The sequence below is a fragment of the Coregonus clupeaformis genome, chromosome 17 (genome assembly GCF_020615455.1).
Source record: "Coregonus clupeaformis isolate EN_2021a chromosome 17, ASM2061545v1, whole genome shotgun sequence".
Taxonomy (NCBI): domain Eukaryota; kingdom Metazoa; phylum Chordata; class Actinopteri; order Salmoniformes; family Salmonidae; genus Coregonus; species Coregonus clupeaformis.
In genome coordinates, this window is record NC_059208.1 from 24,813,441 (window position 1) to 24,837,004 (window position 23,564).

The 23,564-nt window shown below is 42.3% G+C and overlaps 1 protein-coding gene across 1 annotated transcript in view; it reads left to right on the top strand.

Annotated features, from left to right (window-relative positions):
• Positions 1-2,394: 2,394 nt before the first annotated feature.
• sv2a (synaptic vesicle glycoprotein 2A) overlaps positions 2,395-23,564 on the top strand; it is a 50,478-nt gene continuing 29,308 nt past the window's right edge. Inside the window, exons 1-2 of the mRNA XM_041852793.2 lie at positions 2,395-2,749; positions 21,812-22,567. Of these exons, the coding sequence (XP_041708727.1) occupies positions 21,961-22,567 (607 nt within the window). The 5' untranslated portion in view covers positions 2,395-2,749; positions 21,812-21,960. The remainder of the gene's footprint in view (positions 2,750-21,811; positions 22,568-23,564) is intronic.

The following is a 23,564-nucleotide window of genomic DNA, read 5'->3' on the forward strand; positions in this document are numbered from 1 at the left end:
ATAACTTCACAAGGTAGCCACAGGGTGGCGATACATACCTTAGCATTCTTTGACTAGACCTACTGGCCCAATGAGTTTTAATGTCAGCTATGGGCTACAATCAATACGTTTTTAATTATATAGTCACTCAATGGTTTTCCCTTTACATCAAAAAAATTAGTGGTTCCGATGCAAGTGTTCTATTATTTGTCTTATATTGTCATCATACAGTATGAAATTACACCTACATACTGTTTTGTCATGTTATAAGGCAGGGAAGGAAATGCATCATAAAATTGGCCCATTATGTCATTATTGTGCTCAGGAAATTGGATCTCTTTGTAATTCTATTAGGTGTTCTTGGTAAACCAGCACTGGCTAGGCTCACTTTTGTTATTGTACAAAGATTTGACGCAGTGCTATATTTTTCTAAATTAAATGTAATAACAGGCAAATAATAGTCAAATAGCAATGAAGATCATTCTATTGTAGGCCTCATGAAATGCTAGCTAGTCTGGGCGGTGTTTACTTTCAGGCACATTTGTTTGCTAAGATTGTAATATTTTCTGTCAATTATATGGGTCTCACACCAGCCAGCCCATCTGCTGACTGGTTTGGGGGCAATTTGTGCAGCTGTGTGGGAGTGTTCATCAGGTCTGTCAGTTTTCTAACAGGTTCCTCTGAGGGTGATGCATGAATAGGTGTTGCTCCTCCTCCCTCCACTGGAGTCTGGACCATCTGTGGAAATGATGTCTAGGTGAGATACAGTATGGCTCATCCTCCTTTCTCGCTCATTATAAGCACCTACTGCAATACAGGATTATCATTTTACTCAGGGTTGTGTGTGGTTGCAGTAATACAGTGATTATAGGGATTATAGTATTATATTAATATGAATTTATTTTAAGTATTATAGATAGTAACGGAAATAAGATTTTGGTCTCTGTTCATTACAGTAATGTTATCATGCAGTTTGATAACATGAAAATCATATAAAACCTTATAGAAACATGTTTTGTTTACTGTAGCAATAGGCACCACAACTTCCCCAAACATCTTTTAATGTGTATCATTAAAACCAGCATGGCCTCCCTAATGAATTATGGGATGGTATCGCAGCACCCTGAGAGTTCCATTTCCTGACTTCTGTTCTGACCTTAATTGTATGCTTTCCAAGTTGGATCGCGCTACGAGTGAGAAGTCATTCGAAACTCGAATGCAGATGTCTCACATCAATGCTGATTAAATAACAAGGCAGCTTTAATCTGTCGACTTTTGACCCCAACCAATTAGATCTCTCACCAACAAACCGTGCTGGAAATTATTGGAAGACAGTGATGCTTTGCACTGTACTCCTCCCATATGTCAGCCAGGGTGGGGGGAAGAGTGTAGCAGAAGCCATATAGCTATTGTAACATGGTGCCAGGCATGCACTGAGCAGCACACTGGGACTGAGTGCAGAGCATCAGAGGTCAGAAGTACTATGGGATGTCCTGATGTCCTGTTCCCATCATCATCACTGTCATGTGATGTGTCACTTTGACAGCTTCAATCAATCACTCTTCTCACTTTTTGTGAATGAAAGGGTATATGCCTATCTAATGTGGAATCAGGGCAGAGATTGGTGAAAAGATAGGAGTAGGACTGTTGTGGTCAATAGATACCAGCCTGTAGGACCTGTCCAAATGGCAGCTGGCCATCTCTGAAATAGACTGTGGCTGGCGACTATAGTAAGGCCTGAAGCTAAAGGCCAGGGACTCATCTGGTCTGATGAGATCATGATGGAGAGGGTTTGCAGTTGGCATGGCAATAGGTAGGCCTATTAGGTTTAGATGTATGGTGCAGTGTACCGTTTGTTAGTGTATGTTAGTCTATTTTGGTGTTACAGCTTATGGTTTGCAAAGACAGTGGTAAGGTTTCTCAGTCTCAGTTTACTCAATGAATTTACAGCATTACCTTTTCGAAAGATTTTACACCTTTTACTTCTCCCAAATGATTTATCAGTATTTTATTGCAGATCTATTCATTTAAAGTTGATACTGATAGCCTAATGAGTATTCAAGATGATACCCAAAATAGATACCCAAAAGTACAGTTCTGCACAAGATTTACACATTTTAATTCAAGCCAGTGCTGCTTTAATTCAAAACAACACTTGAGTCATCCAAATCAATGTCAAACAGTATCATTTTTCATGGCCAATTAAAGGCACGAGCTCCAGCACGTGTAGGAAGAGGCATCTCGTGCACAGCTCATTGCACCAACAATTTGGTGAGTATGGCAAAAATGACAGTCGAATCCATATCAGTTTGGGCAGAAATCTATAGTGTCTATAAAAACGAAAATCCCCTTAAGATACCTTATATCATATAGCCAGATATGTCTTCAAATGCTCCCGTGGTTTGAAGAATTAATGAATGTCACATCACAAACAGCATACGGCTCCATTGACATTCTAACGTCCACACTGAAGCAAAAGCGGAACCCCCTCTCCGAAGAGAATGGTGTACGCGAGCGGAGAGGGATGGATGTGAAGAGAGGAGGGGGGTGCTCCAAGAAGGATGCTGTGTGGTAGGGTAGGGCTTTCGTACTACGTCAGCCTTGTGCACATAACAGGGTTAGGTTGTATTCTAAACTGGGTAGGTGACCACAGAACAATTTTCACAGACCGGATTTAACACCTTTTGATTTTTTTTTTAACACGGTGACAACCTTAAGAAATAAATACAGTTAAGGTCAACTGGAAAAACGCCAACCTTCTCTACCAAAGGTAAGGAAGATTATAAGTCTCGGTTACATTTATTTCCCGCATATTTCGTCATACTCGATGTTTATCAAGAGCATTTAGGGTAGTATTGCAATAATTGTGTTAAATAGCCTAGTCAATAGTTTTCCACAGCAAGAACGCACAACCGATAGAAAATGACCCCGCACCCCATCCCTAAATAGCCTGTTAGTGAAAGAGCCAGAGGAGAAATCAACGTCGGTGGGTAAAATACAAATGATATACATCTGTTTCGACAACAAAAACAACATATCTCCAAAGAACGAAAAGCATTTCTAAATCCACCAAATTTGCCCGGGGTTCTCGTGCGTAATAATGTAAACCTGAATCCCTGCTCCATCGCTGTGTCATCACGTCGTTGGCATTATTACTATTGAAAGCTGAGTTCTTCTCAAGCATGGCATAACCTGGCTAAATATAGGCTACAGTACATTTACGTACAGTGGTGAAGACTCTTCCATAGTTTAGTTTATGGTTAATTGGCTTTGATTTAGATAATGACTCACCTTATCGCCTCGCCCCTTCACCAGTCTGGACTGCTTGAATTTGATTTGATGATTGGATATATTCACTCTGAACCTTAAGGTATAGGCTACACACACTGTTGAGCATCAGTTAATGTTTTTAACATTGGCGATATGTAGACTGTTTATTTTTATTTTTAAGATAAGCGGCATAAACGGCTGCGTCCTATTCATTACGCGTAGAACGCGATAAATGACCTTGCGCTCTGTGAACCTGAAGATGAACGAATCGTGCTTAGAACTAAACGAATTTACGAAATCTTTTTTTCTTTTTTTCTATGTCATTGCAGTGTCGCGTTAGTTCTGCTACAATGACCTTGCCATTAAAAAACATGACACATAGGTCTATACGGTCGATGTTTGAAGGCAATGTGGGGTTGTCCAAGCGTCTATGAATGGATAGGCTACGGTTACTGATGGACACGTTGACCTGATAGAAAGGGCCTTCTGGAAAAAATATTCGATCTGATTGTAAAATAATTGTACAACAATTGACAGCTATCGCTTCTACAATCCCTTTATTCACAATCACTGTCACATTTTGTTTACTAGGCTATAGCCATAGAATGTTGTTACAATGTCCATGTGTTCTCACCTTGGATATGATTAACTACAACATGGCCTTTACCAATAGAATGATAGCCTATTAATTTTAATTTTAGTTGATTAACACACTATTTATTAAGATTAAAATGTGATTGGCAGATGCTTTGTGATTTACATCAGTTAATAATCGAATCTATGGATTGGATTACAGTGCATGCCAAATAGTGACACAGTATTTACTACCCTCCCTTTCATTTGTTATTCTTGTTGGCAATCAAGTCCTGCTGTAGCTGATTGCAAAGCCTGTTGGTGACTTGGATATATAAATGTATGTTTTTCTCTAACCTTGCAGTAATTCCTCTGTCAGTCTCTTGGCTGATTTACTATTCTTCTGATGCTGCAGTACTCATTGTAGTGTAACCTTGAGAGATTACTTCTGAAAGGTGTGTGTACTGTAGAGTACAGGGTAAAACAGAATACATTGAGAATGGCATGGCAGCTCAGGTTGGTAACAGCTACAGTCATGCCCATGATGATACATTCCTCTTCAATGCATAATCTTCATTGGAGTTTTGATATTACTCCCTCTGTTGTTTGTGCTTGTTCAACAACCCGTTGAGGCCAGATGAGCCATTTCTAAAGTGGCGTTAAAGTTAGTATTCATTAAATACAGTGGCTGTTTGGTCTCCTTGAGCAGTGATGTGGCACAGAAGTACAATCATCAAGTTTGACAAACTGGGGAAGTATTGAGACACAAGGGGCTATGGATCAAGCTCTGGGTGGCTATACTAAGGGTACGTTGGTCTAATCGTACAATAACAATTTAAATGGAGGTTATCCATTGAAGAGGGAGAGTATCATGGATATGAGACAGCAGCTCCAGCCTCCACAGTTACCCAGATGACAGGGAAGGGAGCAAGACGACAGGGAAGGGAGCTTGACTGTTTAGTGTTCTTATTTTCTGCCTGCTATCTCTGCTGATTAGGGTGTGCTCTGGGCTGTCCTCAAAGATTAGCCTTGTCACAAGTTACAACTTGATTCTGCGGTGGCTGTGAGCGCTGTAAGCACTGGAGCTTACTGCATTACCATAACACATCCTAAAACAGGCTGAAATAGCCTGTGGACCAGCAACACAGACATTCAACTCATTCTCATGCACCAGTATCCAATACATATCGTTGAGATATCTTGATCAATGCAGGTGCTGCTAAATCACCACCTAGCAACCCAGAAACACAGGCCATCGGTTAGATACATACTTCTGTGTTTTACATTTCTACTCTCTTATAGATTTACTGTACTACTGAGAGATAATCAATGCCCTTTTTCTGCCTCTCGACTGAGTTCTCAAAGCACATTACCATCAGTCTTCCACTGACAGCACATTTGCTTTTAATCTGCAATAAGGGGTATCTACCTCAGAGGAACGTAATGTTGTAAACCAAACTGTAAACCAACTGTAAACCAAAAGTGTTGCTGCACAATAGCGAAACAAATAGCCTCAGTGCACGCAGTAGGAAACAAGAGCAAACCATGTAGATGTATAGTAGCAATTTCAAACGCTTCACATTGGCTAAATTCGTAACAGTCCAACAACAAAATATGGTATTAAACCAATGCATAATACTGAGCATGGAGAGCTTGCCACAGTTTCTACAGAATGCAGTGGTGAGGATATCTGCATAGAGAGTTCCCCAGTCCCCAGCATCATAATCTTCTCCTCCTATAATCCCTGCAGTATATTCTTGGGTTCTGTTAGAGAAATTACCTTCTCCTCTCTGGTATTTCACTGCAGTGTTCAATTTCCTGTTTGTAAGATTCCCTTTTTTCCAGCAAGGACGTTTCATACTTTCCTCACCAAGCTTTCACAATTGTCACATCCAGCACACATAGTCACGATCTTCTCATATTTCAGTTCAAAGCCTGGCATTGTTGTGTTGGCATCTGCACCTGCTGCTACATTTGAAACAGTAGATTGACTACAACGTTGTTATGAGTCATGAAACCACCATGAAAATTGTAAAAACCCTCTACATATCTATCATTTCATACGTAGGCATTACCACTCAGGCATTACAGTAGGTACAGTTGAAGTCAGAAGTTTACATACACTTAGGTTGGAGTCATTAAAACTCGTTTTTCAACCACTCCACAAATTTCTTGTTAACAAACTATAGTTTTGGCAAGTCGGTTAGGACATCTACTTTGTGCATGACACAAGTAATTTTTCCAACAATTGTTTAGAGAGAGATTATTTCATTTATAATTCCCTGTATCACAATTCCAGTGGGTCAGAAGTTTACATAGACTAAGTTGACTGTGCCTTTAAACAGCTTGGAAAATTCCAGAAAATGATGTCATGGCTTTGGAAGCTTCTGATAGGCTAATTGACATCATTTGAGTCAATTGGAGGTGTACCTGTGGATGTATTTCAAGGCCTACCTTCAAACTCAGTGCCTCTTTGCTTGACATCATGGGAAAATCAAAAGAAATCAGCCAAGACCTCAGAAAAAAATGGTAGACCTCCACAAGTCTGGTTCATCCTTGGGAGCAATTTCCAAACGCCTGAAGGTACCACGTTAATCTGTACAAACAATAGTACGCAAGTATAAACACCATGGGACCACGCAGCCGTCATACCGCTCAGGAAGGAGACGCGTTCTGTCTCCTAAAGATGAACGTACTTTGGTGCGAAAAGTGCAAATCAATCCGAGAACAACAGCAAAGGACCTTGTGAAGATGCTGGAGGAAACAGGTACAAAAGTATCTACAGTGGGGGAAAAAAGTATTTAGTCAGCCACCAATTGTGCAAGTTCTCCCACTTAAAAAGATGAGAGAGGCCTGTAATTTACATCATAGGTACACGTCAACTATGACAGACAAATTGAGAAAATAAAATCCAGAAAATCACATTGTAGGATTTTTAATGAATTTATTTGCAAATTATGGTGGAAAATAAGTATTTGGTCACCTACAAACAAGCAAGATTTCTGGCTCTCACAGACCTGTAACTTCTTCTTTAAGAGGCTCCTCTGTCCTCCACTCGTTACCTGTATTAATGGCACCTGTTTGAACTTGTTATCAGTATAAAAGTCACCTGTCCACAACCTCAAACAGTCACACTCCAAACTCCACTATGGCCAAGACCAAAGAGCTGTCAATGGACACCAGAAACAAAATTGTAGACCTGCACCAGGCTGGGAAGACTGAATCTGCAATAGGTAAGCAGCTTGGTTTGAAGAAATCAACTGTGGGAGCAATTATTAGGAAATGGAAGACATACAAGACCACTGATAATCTCCCTCGATCTGGGGCTCCACGCAAGATCTCACCCCGTGGGGTCAAAATGATCACAAGAACGGTGAGCAAAAATCCCAGAACCACACGGGGGACCTAGTGAATGACCTGCAGAGAGCTGGGACCAAAGTAACAAAGCCTACCATCAGTAACACACTACGCCGCCAGGGACTCAAATCCTACAGTGCCAGACGTGTCCCCCTGCTTAAGCCAGTACATGTCCAGGCCCGTCTGAAGTTTGCTAGAGTGCATTTGGATGATCCAGAAGAGGATTGGGAGAATGTCATATGGTCAGATGAAACCAAAATATAACTTTTTGGTAAAAACTCAACTCGTCGTGTTTGGAGGACAAAGAATGCTGAGTTGCATCCAAAGAACACCATACCTACTGTGAAGCATGGGGGTGGAAACATCATGCATTGGGGCTGTTTTTCTGCAAAGGGACCAGGACGACTGATCCGTGTAAAGGAAAGAATGAATGGGGCCATGTATCGTGAGATCTTGAGTGAAAACCTCCTTCCATCAGCAAGGGCATTGAAGATGAAACGTGGCTGGGTCTTTCAGCATGACAATGATCCCAAACACACCGCCCGGGCAACGAAGGAGTGGCTTCGTAAGAAGCATTTCAAGGTCCTGGAGTGGCCTAGCCAGTCTCCAGATCTCAACCCTATAGAAAATCTTTGGAGGGAGTTGAAAGTCCGTGTTGCCCAGCGACAGCCCCAAAACATCACTGCTCTAGAGGAGATCTGCATGTAGGAATGGGCCAAAATACCAGCAACAGTGTGTGAAAACCTTGTGAAGACTTACAGAAAACGTTTGACCTGTGTCATTGCCAACAAAGGGTATATAACAAAGTATTGAGAAACTTTTGTTATTGACCAAATACTTATTTTCCACCATAATTTGCAAATAAATTCATAAAAAAATCCTACAATGTGATTTTCTGGATTTTCTTTTCTCATTTGTCTGTCATAGTTGACGTGTACCTATGATGAAAATTACAGGCCTCTCTCATCTTTTTAAGTGGGAGAACTTGCACAATTGGTGGCTGACTAAATACATTTTTTCCCCACTGTATATCCACAGTAAAACAAGTCCTATATCGACATAACCTGAAAGGCCGCTCAGCAAGGAAGAAGCCACTGCTCCAAAACCGCCATAAAAAAAGACAGACTACGGTTTGCAACTGCACATGGTGACAAAGATGGTACTTTTTGGAGAAATGTCCTCTGGTCTGATGAAACAAAAATATAACTGTTTGGCCATAATGACCATCGTTATGTTTGCATGAAAAAGGGGGTACTTGCAAGCCGAAGAATACCATCCCAACCGTAAAGCACGGGGGTGGCAGCATCATGCTGTGGGGGTGCTTTGCTGCAGGAGGGACTTTGGTGCACTTCACAAAATAGATGGCATCATGAGGAAGGAAAATTATGTGGATATATTGAAGCAACATCTCAAGACATCAGTCAGGAAGTTAAAGCTTGGTCGCAAATGGGTCTTCCAAATGGACAATGACCCCAAGCATACTTCTAAAGTTGTGGCAAAATGGCTTAAGGACAACAAAGTCAAGGTATTGGAGTGGCCCTGACCTCAATCCTATAGAACATTTGTGGGCAGAACTGAAAAAGCTTGTGCAAGCAAGGAGGCCTACAGACCTGACTCAGTTACACCAGCTCTGTCAGGAGGAATGGGCCAAAATTCACCCAACTTATTGTGGGAAGCTTGTGGAAGGCTAGCCGAAACGTTTGACCCAAGTTAAACAATTTAAATGCAATGCTACCAAATACTAATTGAGTGTATGTAAACTTCTGACCCACTGGGAATGTGATGAAAGAAAGAAAAGCTGAAATAAATAATTCTCTCTACTATTATTCTGACATTTCACATTCTTAAAATAAAGTAGTGATCCTAACTGACCTAAGACAGGGAAATTGTACTAGGATTAAATGTCAGGAATTGTGAAAAACTGAGTTTAAATGTATTTGGCTAAGGTGTATGTAAACTTCAGACTTCAACTGTATAATCAAATACCAATAGCTTCTATTAGAGAATCAGAGCCTCAGTTTAAAGATGGACAGGGGTGGTACAAAGTAGTTCCCCTTGACATGGATACCACCAACATCAAATTCAAATACTGGACTGTTAAAACCTACGGACCATTACATCATTGAGGGGTATAACAAGCTCATTGAGTTGTCTCCCTCTGCATATATCACCCATTTCATTCCCTCGTTGCCTCTCAAAACTGACACGAAGAAGCCCTCTCAAATAGAACAATATTTTGTATATTCAACTATTCTGTAGCAAGGGCAACTGCCACACATGCTTATAATCAACTTTTTCATTATAGGCACTGGGAATGCATCCACAGCAGTTTTTTATTTGAATATCCATATAGCAGTGTAGGGAACTAAAATGGATGCTGTGATGACATGCTGTTTGACATGGTGTTGCTAACTGCTGTAGTGAGCCCAGGGTGACTACGCACACTGAGGGGTTCCACCCAGGGAATGATGACAATGATGACAATGATGACGTGACGCTCTCTGCAGAGCCATGCAAACTGTCTGGGTGGGTGGAGCTACTGTATGAGCCATGAAAGGAGTGTTTAGGCACATCCAAACATGGCACTGGAGCTGGACAGAAAAGAACAGCTAAATAAATAGATATTGTCTCCTCTCTGTTTGCTGCTCCTGCTGAACAGCCTCTCATCACCCTCTCCCAGGTATACCTCCACCCTGTTATGCCCAACCCAGGAGTGTCCAGCCTGTGCAGTGTTCAAGCAGCAGGGACACGTTGTAATCGAATAAAGAGAGACATTTCCTCTGGGACTCTTTCCAGGTATATCGCCCACATCGTTGTAGACTACTGTTAGCTGAATACATTTGACCAAGCTGAATACATTGGATGAATACATTGGTCCTGTTGGTGCTAGTTTGTAACCTCACGCCCATACATCATCACTGAGGGATGACTTGGCCACTGCACCTCTGTCCTCGTGCCCAGAAAACCAGCATGAATAATGGATGGGTGTTTCGATCGGTCCAGGCCACCCCTGGACGCTCCGACCAGAGCAGCCAGTAACTGATGGATGTTTCGACCAGCCCAGGCCACCCCTGGACGCTCCGACCAGAGCAGCCAGTAACTGATGGATGTTTCGACCAGCCCAGGCCACCCCTGCACGCTCAGACCAGAGCAGCCAGTAACTGATGGATGTTTCGACCAGCCCAGGCCACCCCTGGACGCTCCGACCAGAGCAGCAGATATCTGAATAACGGGGAGAGAGAAAAAGGAACTGAAGTAAAACTTAGCTGCCTAAGTAGATCATATTTTGAAAGATACTGTAATAACCTCACCTCAACCTCTCCAATTTTGCACCACTTTCTTTTTAAAAATGATATTTTTTTCTCTTCTTTATTTGCAGTTTGTGGTAGATTGATGTTAAATAAAATGGTGTGTGTGTGAGTGCGTACAAGCTTGTAAGTATGTTTTCAGGGGAGTCCCAAGGCTCTCTACCTGTCTGCCTTACCTCAACAGAGCACTCGATTGTCTACCTAGACTTATTCCTTGAAGGCAATTCAATGACTTTATTACCTAGACAGACTCTGTCTAGTCTATCACGTTGTAGGGTATTCTCAAAACTGCAACTCATGCAACTTTCGCTTAGAATTAGATGAAGTGAAATGGTATTGGTTTAACCTCTGGCCTTTTAGAGTGGCACTTCACCCACTCCAAGGGGAACCAATTTAAACATATTTACTTCATTTCATACATTCAGGAGCATTCTACAGTATATTCATAGGATCTTTTGTTCTGAACCATTGGTTCCTCATTTAGTTCAATATTTAGTCTCTAGAGGGACATATATTTCCATTACAGTTAGTCTGTTACAAACAAATGTTGAGATATTTGTATTCCATGTTGTTTGCTACCCCCTCACTAACAAGCTTTCTGGTATTGAGGAAATTATAGAAAGCAAAAAAGAGACTCACAAGAACGTTAATGTGGTCTCTCGCTTAATGTGTACACTGGAAATGAGTATGGCCTACACACCTGTATTGATAGTAATACCTATCAAAGTGTCTATGGGTTATGTGCTCCCTGTGGCACAGAAACATACTGCCCAATCAAATAGACTTGACTAGATACACATCCTCCTCAGTGTGTTTGTGTTCCACCATGGTGGACAGAATGGTACCAATATAGGTGTTTGTTGACTGGACCCTGTGGGGATCACTTCAAACAGACCAGACGTGTGCCAGCAGTGAGTGGGCTGCACTGACACGGCCCCGCATTCAATGCTCTGCACACATGACACTGAGGCAAGCCAAGGTTTTGCTAGCAAAACCACAAGTGGGAGTATGGTGCGAAAATATGGCTCAACCAGAAACTTGATACATTGGAAACTGTTTGAGGTATATTTACATATACTGTAGGACTACCCAGGTAGTGATAAAACAGGGATGAAGGGTGATGCGATTACTGCAGTTACCTATAAAGGATATTGATGGTTTTCCCCATAACTAGTCATGGCTATGCATCTTATCTCCTCACCATGTAAATCTGAAGCCAATTGTTATTGATTTGGACCATAACACTTCAAATCATGTACGTGGAAATTCCCAGCAACTTAATTCACATTTGACTGTGTGTTTATTAATAGTGAGAAAACTCTTCTGGACATCAGCAGGCAATTACTGGCATTTTCCACTGTATTTCAGTTGGGTTTATCAGGCATGAGTCACATTGCACTGGAGCTGCAGTTTAGCTGAGCATCTTTAGCTACACTTCTGATGATTATAGAAAGGCTGCTGATGACTCCAAGCCACCCCTCTCTCTCTCTCTCTCTCTCTCTCTGCAGTATTGTACTGTAACTTGGTGTTGATGATGTTTTCCATTAAATGTTCTATTATGTTACCTCTCAGTCAGTCTCAATGTCTGCGTTTACACAGGCAGCCCAATTCTGATATTTTTTCTATTTTTTATTATGTTCTGCTAATTTCATTCAATCCTTTCGGAAGCTCTAGTTAATGTGCTGTAACATTTAGCATGTCTTCTCACCAGAATAGCGTAGCTCAAGGGAAGATATGTGATCATACCAACTGACAGCTGTCCTTCTTAATCCACAGCTGGAGAGGACACTTCCTTTTGCCTTGTTGAAGGCGGTATTTTGAACCAATGTAAGAATAAGTCACTTTTCAATTGCACATTAATGTTATATTGGGCTCTGAAAAAAGATCTGATGTGAAAAGATCAGATGTGATTGGTCAAAAGACCAAATATTGAAAAAAAAATATCAGAATTGAGCTGTCTGTGTAAACACAGCCAATAAGAGTTGATAGAGGCTTCGTCATCGGTGGTGACCTGATCTGTTTAGGGTTGTAACTAAGGACACTTCTTATCTTATTACTAATAAAGGCATCTATCATCTGAAGTGTCATCATCGGTAAAGACCTGTTCTATAATGTGCAGATGGTACTGTTTGCACAGTATTCTCACTAAGGATGTATGCTTGTGAAGCCTGTGTGGTCCTCTGTAGCTCAGGTGGTCCTCTGTAGCTCAGCTGGTAGAGCACGGCGCTTGTAACGCCAAGGTAGTGGGTTCGATCCCCGGGACCACCCATACACAAAAATGTATGCATGCATGATTGTAAGTCGCTTTGGATAAAAGCGTCTGCTAAATGGCATATTTATTTTTTATTTAAGCCACAGCCTATAGGTCTAGTATATAATCAATGAGACAAACATGTCCTTTTATGAAGGCGGTCTGCTGCTAAATGTGATTTAGAGTGATGACAGTGGAGCACACACCTACACGGGGGAGTTATTACAGACCTGCAGTTGGATGAGGTGGCAAAGGGCCAACATGGAGGTGTTGGGGAGAGAGAAAGAGAGAGAGAGAGATAGTGTGTGTGTGTGATTAGAAGTGGAGGTATATGCATCCCTAGAGAGATTACACAACGCTAAAGCCCTACTGTTTGTACCCTGTCACCAAAACCCTGTAGATCAAAACATCCATGAAGAGCCAATCTCATTCACTCTTCTGTCCTCAAATAATACTTTACTGTAAACTCCTTCCGGAGCATTATGGATAATCTTCCTGATTAGCTAATTCACATAATCACTCGCCAGACTACTGTATTGGACAGCCAAACAATACTATATTGTTGAGGTAATCTTTTGAGAGGAAAACTATGCTGTCATGGAAATAAATTGAGTTGTCCAACCACATGGATTTCATCAAACCACAGTTTAGTCAGGAGGATATGAGTGGGTTGAGTGGGAGAGTAGAGACCTCCTGTCTACACAGTGCACTATCTATATTACTCCATTACTGGCTGACCTCTGACCTCTGCCCGGCAACCCTGTCTCCTGCTAAACGTTTATAAAGCCTCCGCTGAATAAAATGCCACTCCTTTATCACTTGCATTTCTCTCTTTGGTGGATATATACCCCACGTTGTCAAATTGAGATCTGTTTAAAGTGGATTTAAATGACCGATTTATATGCACATTCACCTAGCTTATCCAAGTGTAGCCGAAGGCTAAATTTAAGTCTCTCTATGCAGCAAAATTGTGGATCTTTGGGGTTTTCCGTGGAAGGGTTTTCTTGCAGGTATGAGATATGACAGCAGTTAGCTTTTACTGACAGACTCCCCAAGTGACTCATGCCATTTTCTAATGGGATCTTGACTCTTGTCCTTGGCAGAGTGACTGACAATCTGTGCTCTAGTGAACTGTAAACAGAGGAGTCAGAGAGAGTCGACTGAAACGGAAACATCATATTCCCTCCTTACTCCACTGTTTAAACAGACGGAGACACTGTGCACAAAGATCGATACAGCTTATGGTACGAATTTATACACCGAAAGGTATGTAGGGTCTCATGTGCTGTGATTAAACAAACACGGCTTTTGGACAGCCAGCCAGACAACTGTACTGTGCAAACAAGCCTTCTATTGAGTTATAGGGCCTACTCCACTGTATCTGTTTTCATTGACTTGTGACTTTTATTGATTGTCTCACACCTTATTCCGCATTACATAAAGTTGGGCCAATGTCTCTAGTATTCTCTTTCAACATACATTTGAGTCCAGTTTTTCCACTCTCATAAACTTTCTTGGCTGAGAGAGATGGAATAATAGCCTTGGTAGCATTAGCACTGAGGTAAGTCTGAAACATGCTAGAGTTGTTTTTAGCCACGGTGACGTACCCTTCTTGCATGTAACCGACTGAACTTTTTGTTGTCTTTAATCTCAGCTCATATACATTCCTCCATTACTATTATCACAATGGTTTTAGGGTGATAATTGGCAGTGTTGTATCACATTTAGCAAATGGTTGCTCCTGTTAGCATTAGCAATGATTTAATTGGAAATTGACCCACACAATTTCAGCTGTTGACAGTTGCCTAGCCCAGTGCTCAAGTCTAAATTTACTAGCTGTATTTTAGCCGTGGTAGAGCCTGTTAAGATAAGTACAGTAGCTTCAGCCAGAGCAAAAGGCTGTTCCGCTTTAGTGCACTGCCTCAGTTTTAACGTGCTAGCTAGCGTTATCTTAGCTTCAGGGCAGGTTATTTCCTGTTTCTCTCTGCTCTCTTTTGTTGTTAGCAGGCTGCTGCTCTGTTCCAGTATTGTGTGTGGTGTAGAGAGGAGCTCCACTGACCCCCTGGCATCCTCTTAGCTCACTAGAAGGAAATAGGTTTACATAATTAAGTCTTTCATCACTGGCAAATGACAGCTATGGTTTTGGTCCGCTCCTCTCTGACACTTAATTTATTATCAATTTACACTTCATTAAAGATGCCAGGCCCAATAGGAGATGTGCTTGACTTTGGAATAACTCATTACGTTGTTATCTTAACAACTTTCTTGCTGTTTATCCCATATATTAAGCCTTTTGTTGTTGCATATTTCCAAAAGGATTTGCTGTCTTGTTGTGGCCAAATGTCCACATCAAGACTCACAGATTAGTTAAGAGAAATAAAATGTTCTCAGGTAGATTTTTTTGTGCTAACAGCCGCATACTTGCAGCAGCATAACTCTCAAGTAGAAAATGTTTTATCATTCCAGGCTAAAGAGCCTACAGTGGGGAAAAAAAGTATTTAGTCAGCCACCAATTGTGCAAGTTCTCCCACTTAAAAAGATGAGAGAGGCCTGTAAATTTCATCATAGGTGCACGTCAACTATGACAGACAATATGAGAAAATAAAATCCAGAAAATCACATTGTAGGATTTTTAATGAATTTATTTGCAAATTATCGTGGAAAATAAGTATTTGGTCAATAACAAAAGTTTCTCAATACTTTGTTATATACCCTTTGTTGGCAATGACACAGGTCAAACGTTTTCTGTAAGTCTTCACAAGGTTTTCACACACTGTTGCTGGTATTTTGGCCCATTCCTCCATGCAGATCTCCTCTAGAGCAGTGATGTTTTGGGGCTGTCGCTGGGCAACACGGACTTTCAACTCCCTCCAAAGATTTTCTATGGGGTTGAGATCTGGAGACTGGCTAGGCCACTCCAGGACCTTGAAATGCTTCTTACGAAGCCACTCCTTCGTTGCCCGGGCGGTGTGTTTGGGATCATTGTCATGCTGAAAGACCCAGCCACGTTTCATCTTCAATGCCCTTGCTGATGGAAGGAGGTTTTCACTCAAAATCTCACGATACATGGCCCCATTCATTCTTTCCTTTACACGGATCAGTCGTCCTGGTCCCTTTGCAGAAAAACAGCCCCAAAGCATGATGTTTCCACCCCCATGCTTCACAGTAGGTATGGAGTTCTTTGGATGCAACTCAGCATGCTTTGTCCTCCAAAAACGACGAGTTGAGTTTTTACCAAAAAGTTATATTTTGGTTTCATCTGACCATATGACATTCTCCCAATTCTCTTCTGGATCATCCAAATGCACTCTAGCAAAATTCAGACGGGCCTGGACATGTACTGGCTTAAGCAGGTGGACACGTCTGGCACTGCAGGATTTGAGTCCCTGGCGGCGTAGTGTGTTACTGATGGTAGGTTTTGTTACTTTGGTCCCAGCTCTCTGCAGGTCATTCACTAGGTCCCCCCGTGTGGTTCTGGGATTTTTGCTCACCGTTCTTGTGATCATTTTGACCCCACGGGGTGAGATCTTGCGTGGAGCCCCAGATCGAGGGAGATTATCAGTGGTCTTGTATGTCTTCCATTTCCTAATAATTGCTCCCACAGTTGATTTCTTCAAACCAAGCTGCTTACCTATTGCAGATTCAGTCTTCCCAGCCTGGTGCAGGTCTACACTTTTGTTTCTGGTGTCCTTTGACAGCTATTTGGTCTTGGCCATAGTGGAGTTTGGAGTGTGACTGTTTGAGGTTGTGGACAGGTGTCTTTTATACTGATAACAAGTTCAAACAGGTGCCATTAATACAGGTAACGAGTGGAGGACAGAGGAGCCTCTTAAAGAAGAAGTTACAGGTCTGTGAGAGCCAGAAATCTTGCTTGTTTGTAGGTGACCAAATACTTATTTTCCACCATAATTTGCAAATAAATTCATTAAAAATCCTACAATGTGATTTTCTGGATTTTATTTTCTCATATTGTCTGTCATAGTTGACGTGCACCTATGATGAAATTTACAGGCCTCTCTCATCTTTTTAAGTGGGAGAACTTGCACAATTGGTGGCTGACTAAATACTATTTTCCCCCACTGTATCTGTACCTACTCATATCTATCAGTAGTGGGGATGGTGAAAGGGTAATCTGATGGTGATGGCTAGCTCATTGCATTTAGATGGAGTAGTGAGTGGCTCCTGGTGTGAAGGTTGTGACCATGGAGACAAAGGATGGCCAGCCAAACGGCTGGTGCCTCCAAAAAGGATAGAAGATTGATTGAGGCGCTGTGCAAAGATCGAGATTTCTAGACCAAGAGCAGAGGTGGGTGGTTTTATGTGCCCTGAAGATCTTGGATTGCTAAGAGATGATACGATATGCTTTTGGTTTTGGAGCAGCTATTTTACAGAATAACCTAGCTCAGTGGGCCATTAAAGTAAGGTACACCAGGGTCTCTAGAATGGGGTAGGTGAATAATAGCCCTCTAAAACTATTAAAGATTAGGAGCAGAGGTTAGACCTTTAGGGTGTAAGGAGTAGCTATATTTCAGTAGGTGAAGAGGGGGAGGTTTAATACACCTTTTACTCTTCTGTTTTAGTGTCACATGAAATATGTCCTCTAGTTCCCAACAGAGTCATTCTGTGTAAGGATCCTTGTAAACTATGGCCCATTAACCACTAATGATGTTAAGGCAGGAAACTCCTGCACCAATACAGGCAGGCACAAGGGACAAAAGGGTTTTTGCATGGCGACATATTCTGATACATTATCTGTCTGGGGCGGCAGGTAGCTTAGTGGGTAAGAGCGTTGTTCCAGTAACCGAAAGGTCGCTGGTTCTAATCCCCGAGCCGACTAGGTGAAAAATCTGCCGATGTGCCCTTAAGCAAGGCACTTAACCCTAATTGCTATGTAAGTCGCTCTGGATAAGAGCGTCTGCTAAATGACTAAAATGTAAATGTTTCAAATTATATAATGTTTTATTCTTTGAATGGAATTAATATCAACATGGATTCATTGGATTCCCTCTCAGCCCACTTTTCCAATCTCATTTCAAATGAATATCCTGTTCTCAAAGTATTCAATGATTCAATGTATTCAATGTTGTTTTCTTAGATAGGCTGCTGGCATACAAATCAGCATATATAACTATTCTTGAGCTTCCACCTCTTTATGCACTAACTCTATGTGTAATGCAAACACAAGGTTGTTCCCTTCCTGGGAAACCTGCTTGTTACTGCAAGCCTCATGTTTTATGCATACTGTATGTCTGCTCTTGTTCACCTTGTTCATCATTTATTTCCATTTCATATTTACCTCCTTATGTTTTTCAAGTATTTCAGCCTTTTGGCTTTACTATAATTCATATTCCCACCTGCACGACAAGCACTGTACAGTAGGAAGGGAAGATTGTCTCTCTTGTGCTTTCTCTTCCATGAAAGATGCTTGTGGTTTAAAATGCAATGACTTCAGGATTCTCAAGCCATACAGATGTAGGATCTTAATTTGAGCCAGTTTGCTACAGTAGGAAAATAATCCTACATCAACAGGAAATGTGAATTATTATGTGGATTATAATTATGTTGATACATTTCTTGTTAGAGCAAATCAAGTCTGAAATTCAAAAGTGGAAATTACAAACTTTAGAAGCCTTTTTAAAACTCTACACTACAAGTTTGCATTTCCTGCTGTGCAGTTCCCCGCAACAAAAGAGTGATCAGATTAAGATCGTACATCTGTAGCTAGCAGATAGGTTCTGATTTCAAGGGCTAGTAGGGGCCATCTCACTCACTTCCATTTATATGGAAATCAGGCTTCTATGTACCACTCTGGTGGCACCTAATGCACACTTTACCGTGTGAAGTGGATGAAGCAAATCCACATACAATATGCTGGCCTATATTAGCCCAGCAGCGAACAAGGAGAGGACACGATATGTAGAGAATATTAACATGCGATTCAATGCAATCTAATTCCTTTACATTGACATGCAACCATGTTTCAGTGTCACAGTATCTGCTAATTCAGTGTATGTTTGTAGGAACTGGTCATACATACGACACAAAGCTGGGATAATATGTCATATTCATATGAATTTCATAATTTCCATCCATTTCCATCCATTGTATTCATCCATTGTATTCATATTATTCTCAACGCATAGACATCACCAAAGTGACCTTTATATGTGTGGCACATTACTACTCCTTACCTTGGTAGAATATACAGAGGTCAGAGATAACTGATATAGCTGCTGTTGTTTCCGGGGTTCATTTTCAGTCTAAGTGAGTCATTCTTGGAAACTCAGTCTTCCCAGCAGACCTTTGGGTTCAGTGATCTCTGCCAGTCTGTTGTCTAAGCAGACAGACCCCCTGAGGGGATGTTTTAAAAGCTCACCAGCCCTCCATCCTCTCCAGTCTCTCCTCTTCTCCTCTCCTCTCCTCTCCTCTCCTCTCCTCTCCTCTCCTCTCCTCTCCTCTCCTCTCCTCTCCTCTCCTCCAGTTTCTATCCCATCTGATCTCATGCTACTTAGCCTGGAACAGGACACTGCTAACATAGTACAGAAAGTAGTCAGTTTGGTAAGGCTGTAATAGTAGCCTGTTACGCAGTTGACTTGGTAATTACGGATGTGCCTTTTAGGTACCAGGTACTGAATCACAGCACCAGAGAGTACACCTTGTCCAACGGGTACTAGCTGAAATAGGACTGTAAAATAAAGTGTTAACAGATAAGGGGGGGGGGCTGTTACTCTATTTCAGAGTATGTGCATGGTCATTGGGTTCAGCTATGGTCTATGGATCCTCCCTGAGGCCTGTTCTCTTCTGCTGTGTCTCCTCCTCTTCAAAGGGCCAGAGAATCCAATAGCATTAGGCAGCCGCAGTGGGCACCAACACCACTCTATCAAGGGATCGGCTTCTGCACACCACCATTTTGGACTGGTATTATTCTCAAACTAACAGCATACAGTCACATTGCTGAGATAATCAAATTAGTATTCACTAAAGAAACATCATATTATAAGGTTGTGTAGTAGGCTAGGCTATATATTGTGCAGGGATTTCAATGAAAAGTGTGCACACCTTCTCTCTAAAGATACTGTATGTTAATCTGGCAATCCAACTGCATCTGTATTGCTGTATTCCTCTGTGAGACAAATTAGACGGGGCTGTGTGTGTTATGGTGACAGAGGTCCAGGGAAAAGAGCAGGCCACTCGGCTGCCGGATTTATACTTTTTCTGTCGGCCTTGTTCTCCGGGTCAAGGTTTAACCTGCCTGCTATCTCTGGAGACTCTAGCAGGAGCAGAGAGACTCTGGGAGGTCAAACAGCACAGCCCAGGCAGGTTAGCGTTGCCGATAGGGCTACGAAGAGAGGAATACACAACAGAGAGAACAGAGAGAAGCTGTGAACCAATTATCCTTACCCACAAATAACAGCGAGATAGAGACAGAGCCAGGGGAGGGAGCGAGAGAAACAGAGATAGGGAAGGAGGGACAGAGAATGAGCGAGAGGAGAGGGGCAGAATGACAAGAGAGAAAGAGATGAATGACGGAGAAAGGAGAGAGGAGGAAAACAGGGAAGGTGAGGGGTAATAGAGAAAGAGAGAGGCTGAGACGAGTGAAGAACAATGGAAAGAATAGGGAAGGAAATGTGGAGGAAAGGGGCCACACTCACTAGACACACACTAGACACTCACTAGACACACACTAGACACTCACTAGACACTCACTAGACACACACTAGACACACACTAGACACTCACTAGACACACACTAGACACACACTAGACACTCACTAGACACACACTAGACACTCACTAGACACACACTAGACACTCACTAGACACACACTAGACACTCACTAGACACACACTAGACACTCACTAGACACTCACTAGACACTCACTAGATGTAGGCCTATATCACTCCATTCTCCAGATTGTCAGACAGGAAATAATAATGTCTCTTTATATACTTCCTGGGAACAAATGTAATTGCAGTGCTCCTAACTGGGCTGTCAGTATGTTCCCTTGAAGGTTTAATTCATGCCGAAAGCCATTGGAAATGCCATGCTGTGACCTGTGGATGGGCTGGGAGAGAGCTATGAGATAACTGGTGCTCAATCAATGCTGGCCACTGAGTTAGAACAAGAGCTCTTCTGTCGTTTTCTACTTCGAGCTGTCATGTCCACTTATTAAGGACATTACATTGGGTCAGATAAGGTGGGCTGACTGGGCTCAGCCATAGGAATAAGGTAATTTGTTGGGAATCATGAATACAGGTATTGAGAACCTCCATGCGGTTACTGACTTCACTTGAGTTTGGGTTTCTGTGGCATGTACAGCACATGAGGCTGCTAAGAAAAGGACTACTCATAATAATGGCTGGAATGGAGTGAATGGAATGTTATCAAACACGTTTTTGATGTGTTCGATACCATTCCATTTATTCTGTTCCAGCCATTACTATGAGCCCGTCCTCCCCAATTAAATCGCACCAACTGTTGTCACCTTCTCACCAAATGCTTGGCGATGGTCTTGTAGCCCATTCCAGCCTTGTGTAGGTCTACAATCTTGTCCCTGACATCCTTGGAGAGCTCTTTGGTCTTGGCCATGGTGGAGAGTTTGGAATCTGATTGATTGATTGCTTCTGTGGACAGGTGTCTTTTATACAGGTAACAAGCTGAGATTAGGAACACTCCCTTTAAGAGTGTGCTCCTAATCTCAGCTTGTTACCTGTATAAAAGACACCTGGGAGCCAGAAATCTTTCTGATTGAGAGGGGGTCAAATATCTATTTCCCTCATTAAAATGCAAATCAATTTATAACATTTTTGACATGCGTTTTTCTGGATTTTGTTGTTATTCTGTCTCTCACTGTTCAAATAAACCTACAATTAAAATTATAGACTGATCATTTCTTTGTCAGTGGGCAAACGTACAAAATCAGCAGGGGATAAAATACGTTTTTTCCCTCACTGTAGTTTGTATTTCTTGATTGAAAGTTGATGGATTGAGAATGAGTTAGAACTGTGATGCTGCCTAGTTCCTTTGCACTGTTGGAGGTCATTCTAACACAATCCTCTCTTTCATTCCAGGTCTCTATTTGGACGAAAATATTCTGGCTGTAGCTGATAAAGGAGCTGTATTCCAGATACATAGAGATCCCCAGTGCACACCCATGCTCTTGGGCCACTCCTGATATCTCCCATTCCTAGCAGCAACCAACCTCACCTCCAGAGCCAAGATGGACGATGGCTACGGACGAGACGGACGGCAGGACTTCATCCGCGGTGCCAAAGACATCGCTAAGGTAGTGAAGAAGCAGGCGGGCAAGAAGGTTGGCCGCAGCGTGGACAAAATGGCAGATGAGTACACCAAGCGCTCGTACAAGCGCTTCGAGGAAGAGGATGACGATGACGATTACCCCGTGCAGCAGAGCCAAGATGGCGACGGCTACTACCGCAACGACAGTCGGGCCAACGACGACGAGGGCGGCCACAGCGACTCCACGGAAGGTCACGACGAAGACGATGAGATCTACGAGGGCGAGTACCAGGGGATCCCCCGGGCAGAGTCCGGCAAAACGGGTCCGTTGGACGGGATGGCCCCCCAAGGTCAGATCAGGGACCTGGCCCAGTTCGAGGCGGAGAGGAGGAAGGATCAGGAGGAGCTGGCCCAGCAGTACGAGACCATCCTGCAGGAGTGTGGCCACGGGAAGTTCCAGTGGACGCTGTACTTTGTGCTGGGGCTGGCGCTGATGGCGGACGGTGTGGAGATCTTTGTGGTGGGCTTTGTGCTGCCCAGTGCAGAGAAGGACATGTGTCTGTCAGAGGAAAGCAAGGGCATGTTGGGTAAGATGGTTCTAATGGCCTGCCTGCTATCTATTATTCTAACTGTATTACTCTCTCTCTATTCCTGTTCCCTTATTCCTCTTTCCCTCCCTGTTTATTCGCTCTTTAGCCCTCTCAATCTCTTTTATCTTTTTTTCCCTGTATCTCTCTTTATCAGTTTTTGTATTTCTCTGTCTGTCTGCATCTCTTTATTCCCTACAAAACCAAGCTTGAGTTCAAAGAGGTAGCCTATTCAAGGGATACTTCGGGATTTTGGCAATGAGGCATGCATGCTAGTAGACACCCATAGACTTCCAGTCATTGCGCTAACGCTAGTTAGCATTGGCTCGAGAAACTACCTCTAACTTCCTTCATACTGGACACAGAGACATAACAATGGTATCCACAAGTTCATCTGACTCTGGGGAAGTAGATAAATGGCCACATTGCCAACATCCCTAAGTATCCCTTTAAAATTAAATTTTCCCCATGCCTCATTTCCCCCATACTCTTATTATTTTAACACACTTTATATGGAGTTACAGTAGCTAAAGGCCTTTAGGATTCACTGCCCACGTAACTACTGAACGCTCCATTGAATTCTCAACCCATCTCTGAAATCCAAGCCAAATCCTATACATGCTTTGGTTCAGTTGTTTTATAGCAGAATATACTGTACACTGGAGACCATAGCATAGGCCCATTAAGAGAATGGTGTGTGCAGTGCGAAGTTACTCATGTGACCATTTCCTTTCCTGGGGGCCAATGTCCAGTCAGATTCCATGCCTAACACGCCATCTGTCTTTGGCCATTCAGCAAGGACACAATGAACGAGGGCTATGGTCCTAACACATTCAGGTCATTCTCCATTGTATTGGCATGATGCTGTGTTGTGCATGTTTTTTATTGATTCATTTTGTTTGTCTTGTTGCTTTTTGTTTGATGTGGGGAGTGAGGTCAGTGTATTGAATGGCGTGTTAAAAGGGGTATCATGTTTTGATAGCATAGCAGGATTGAG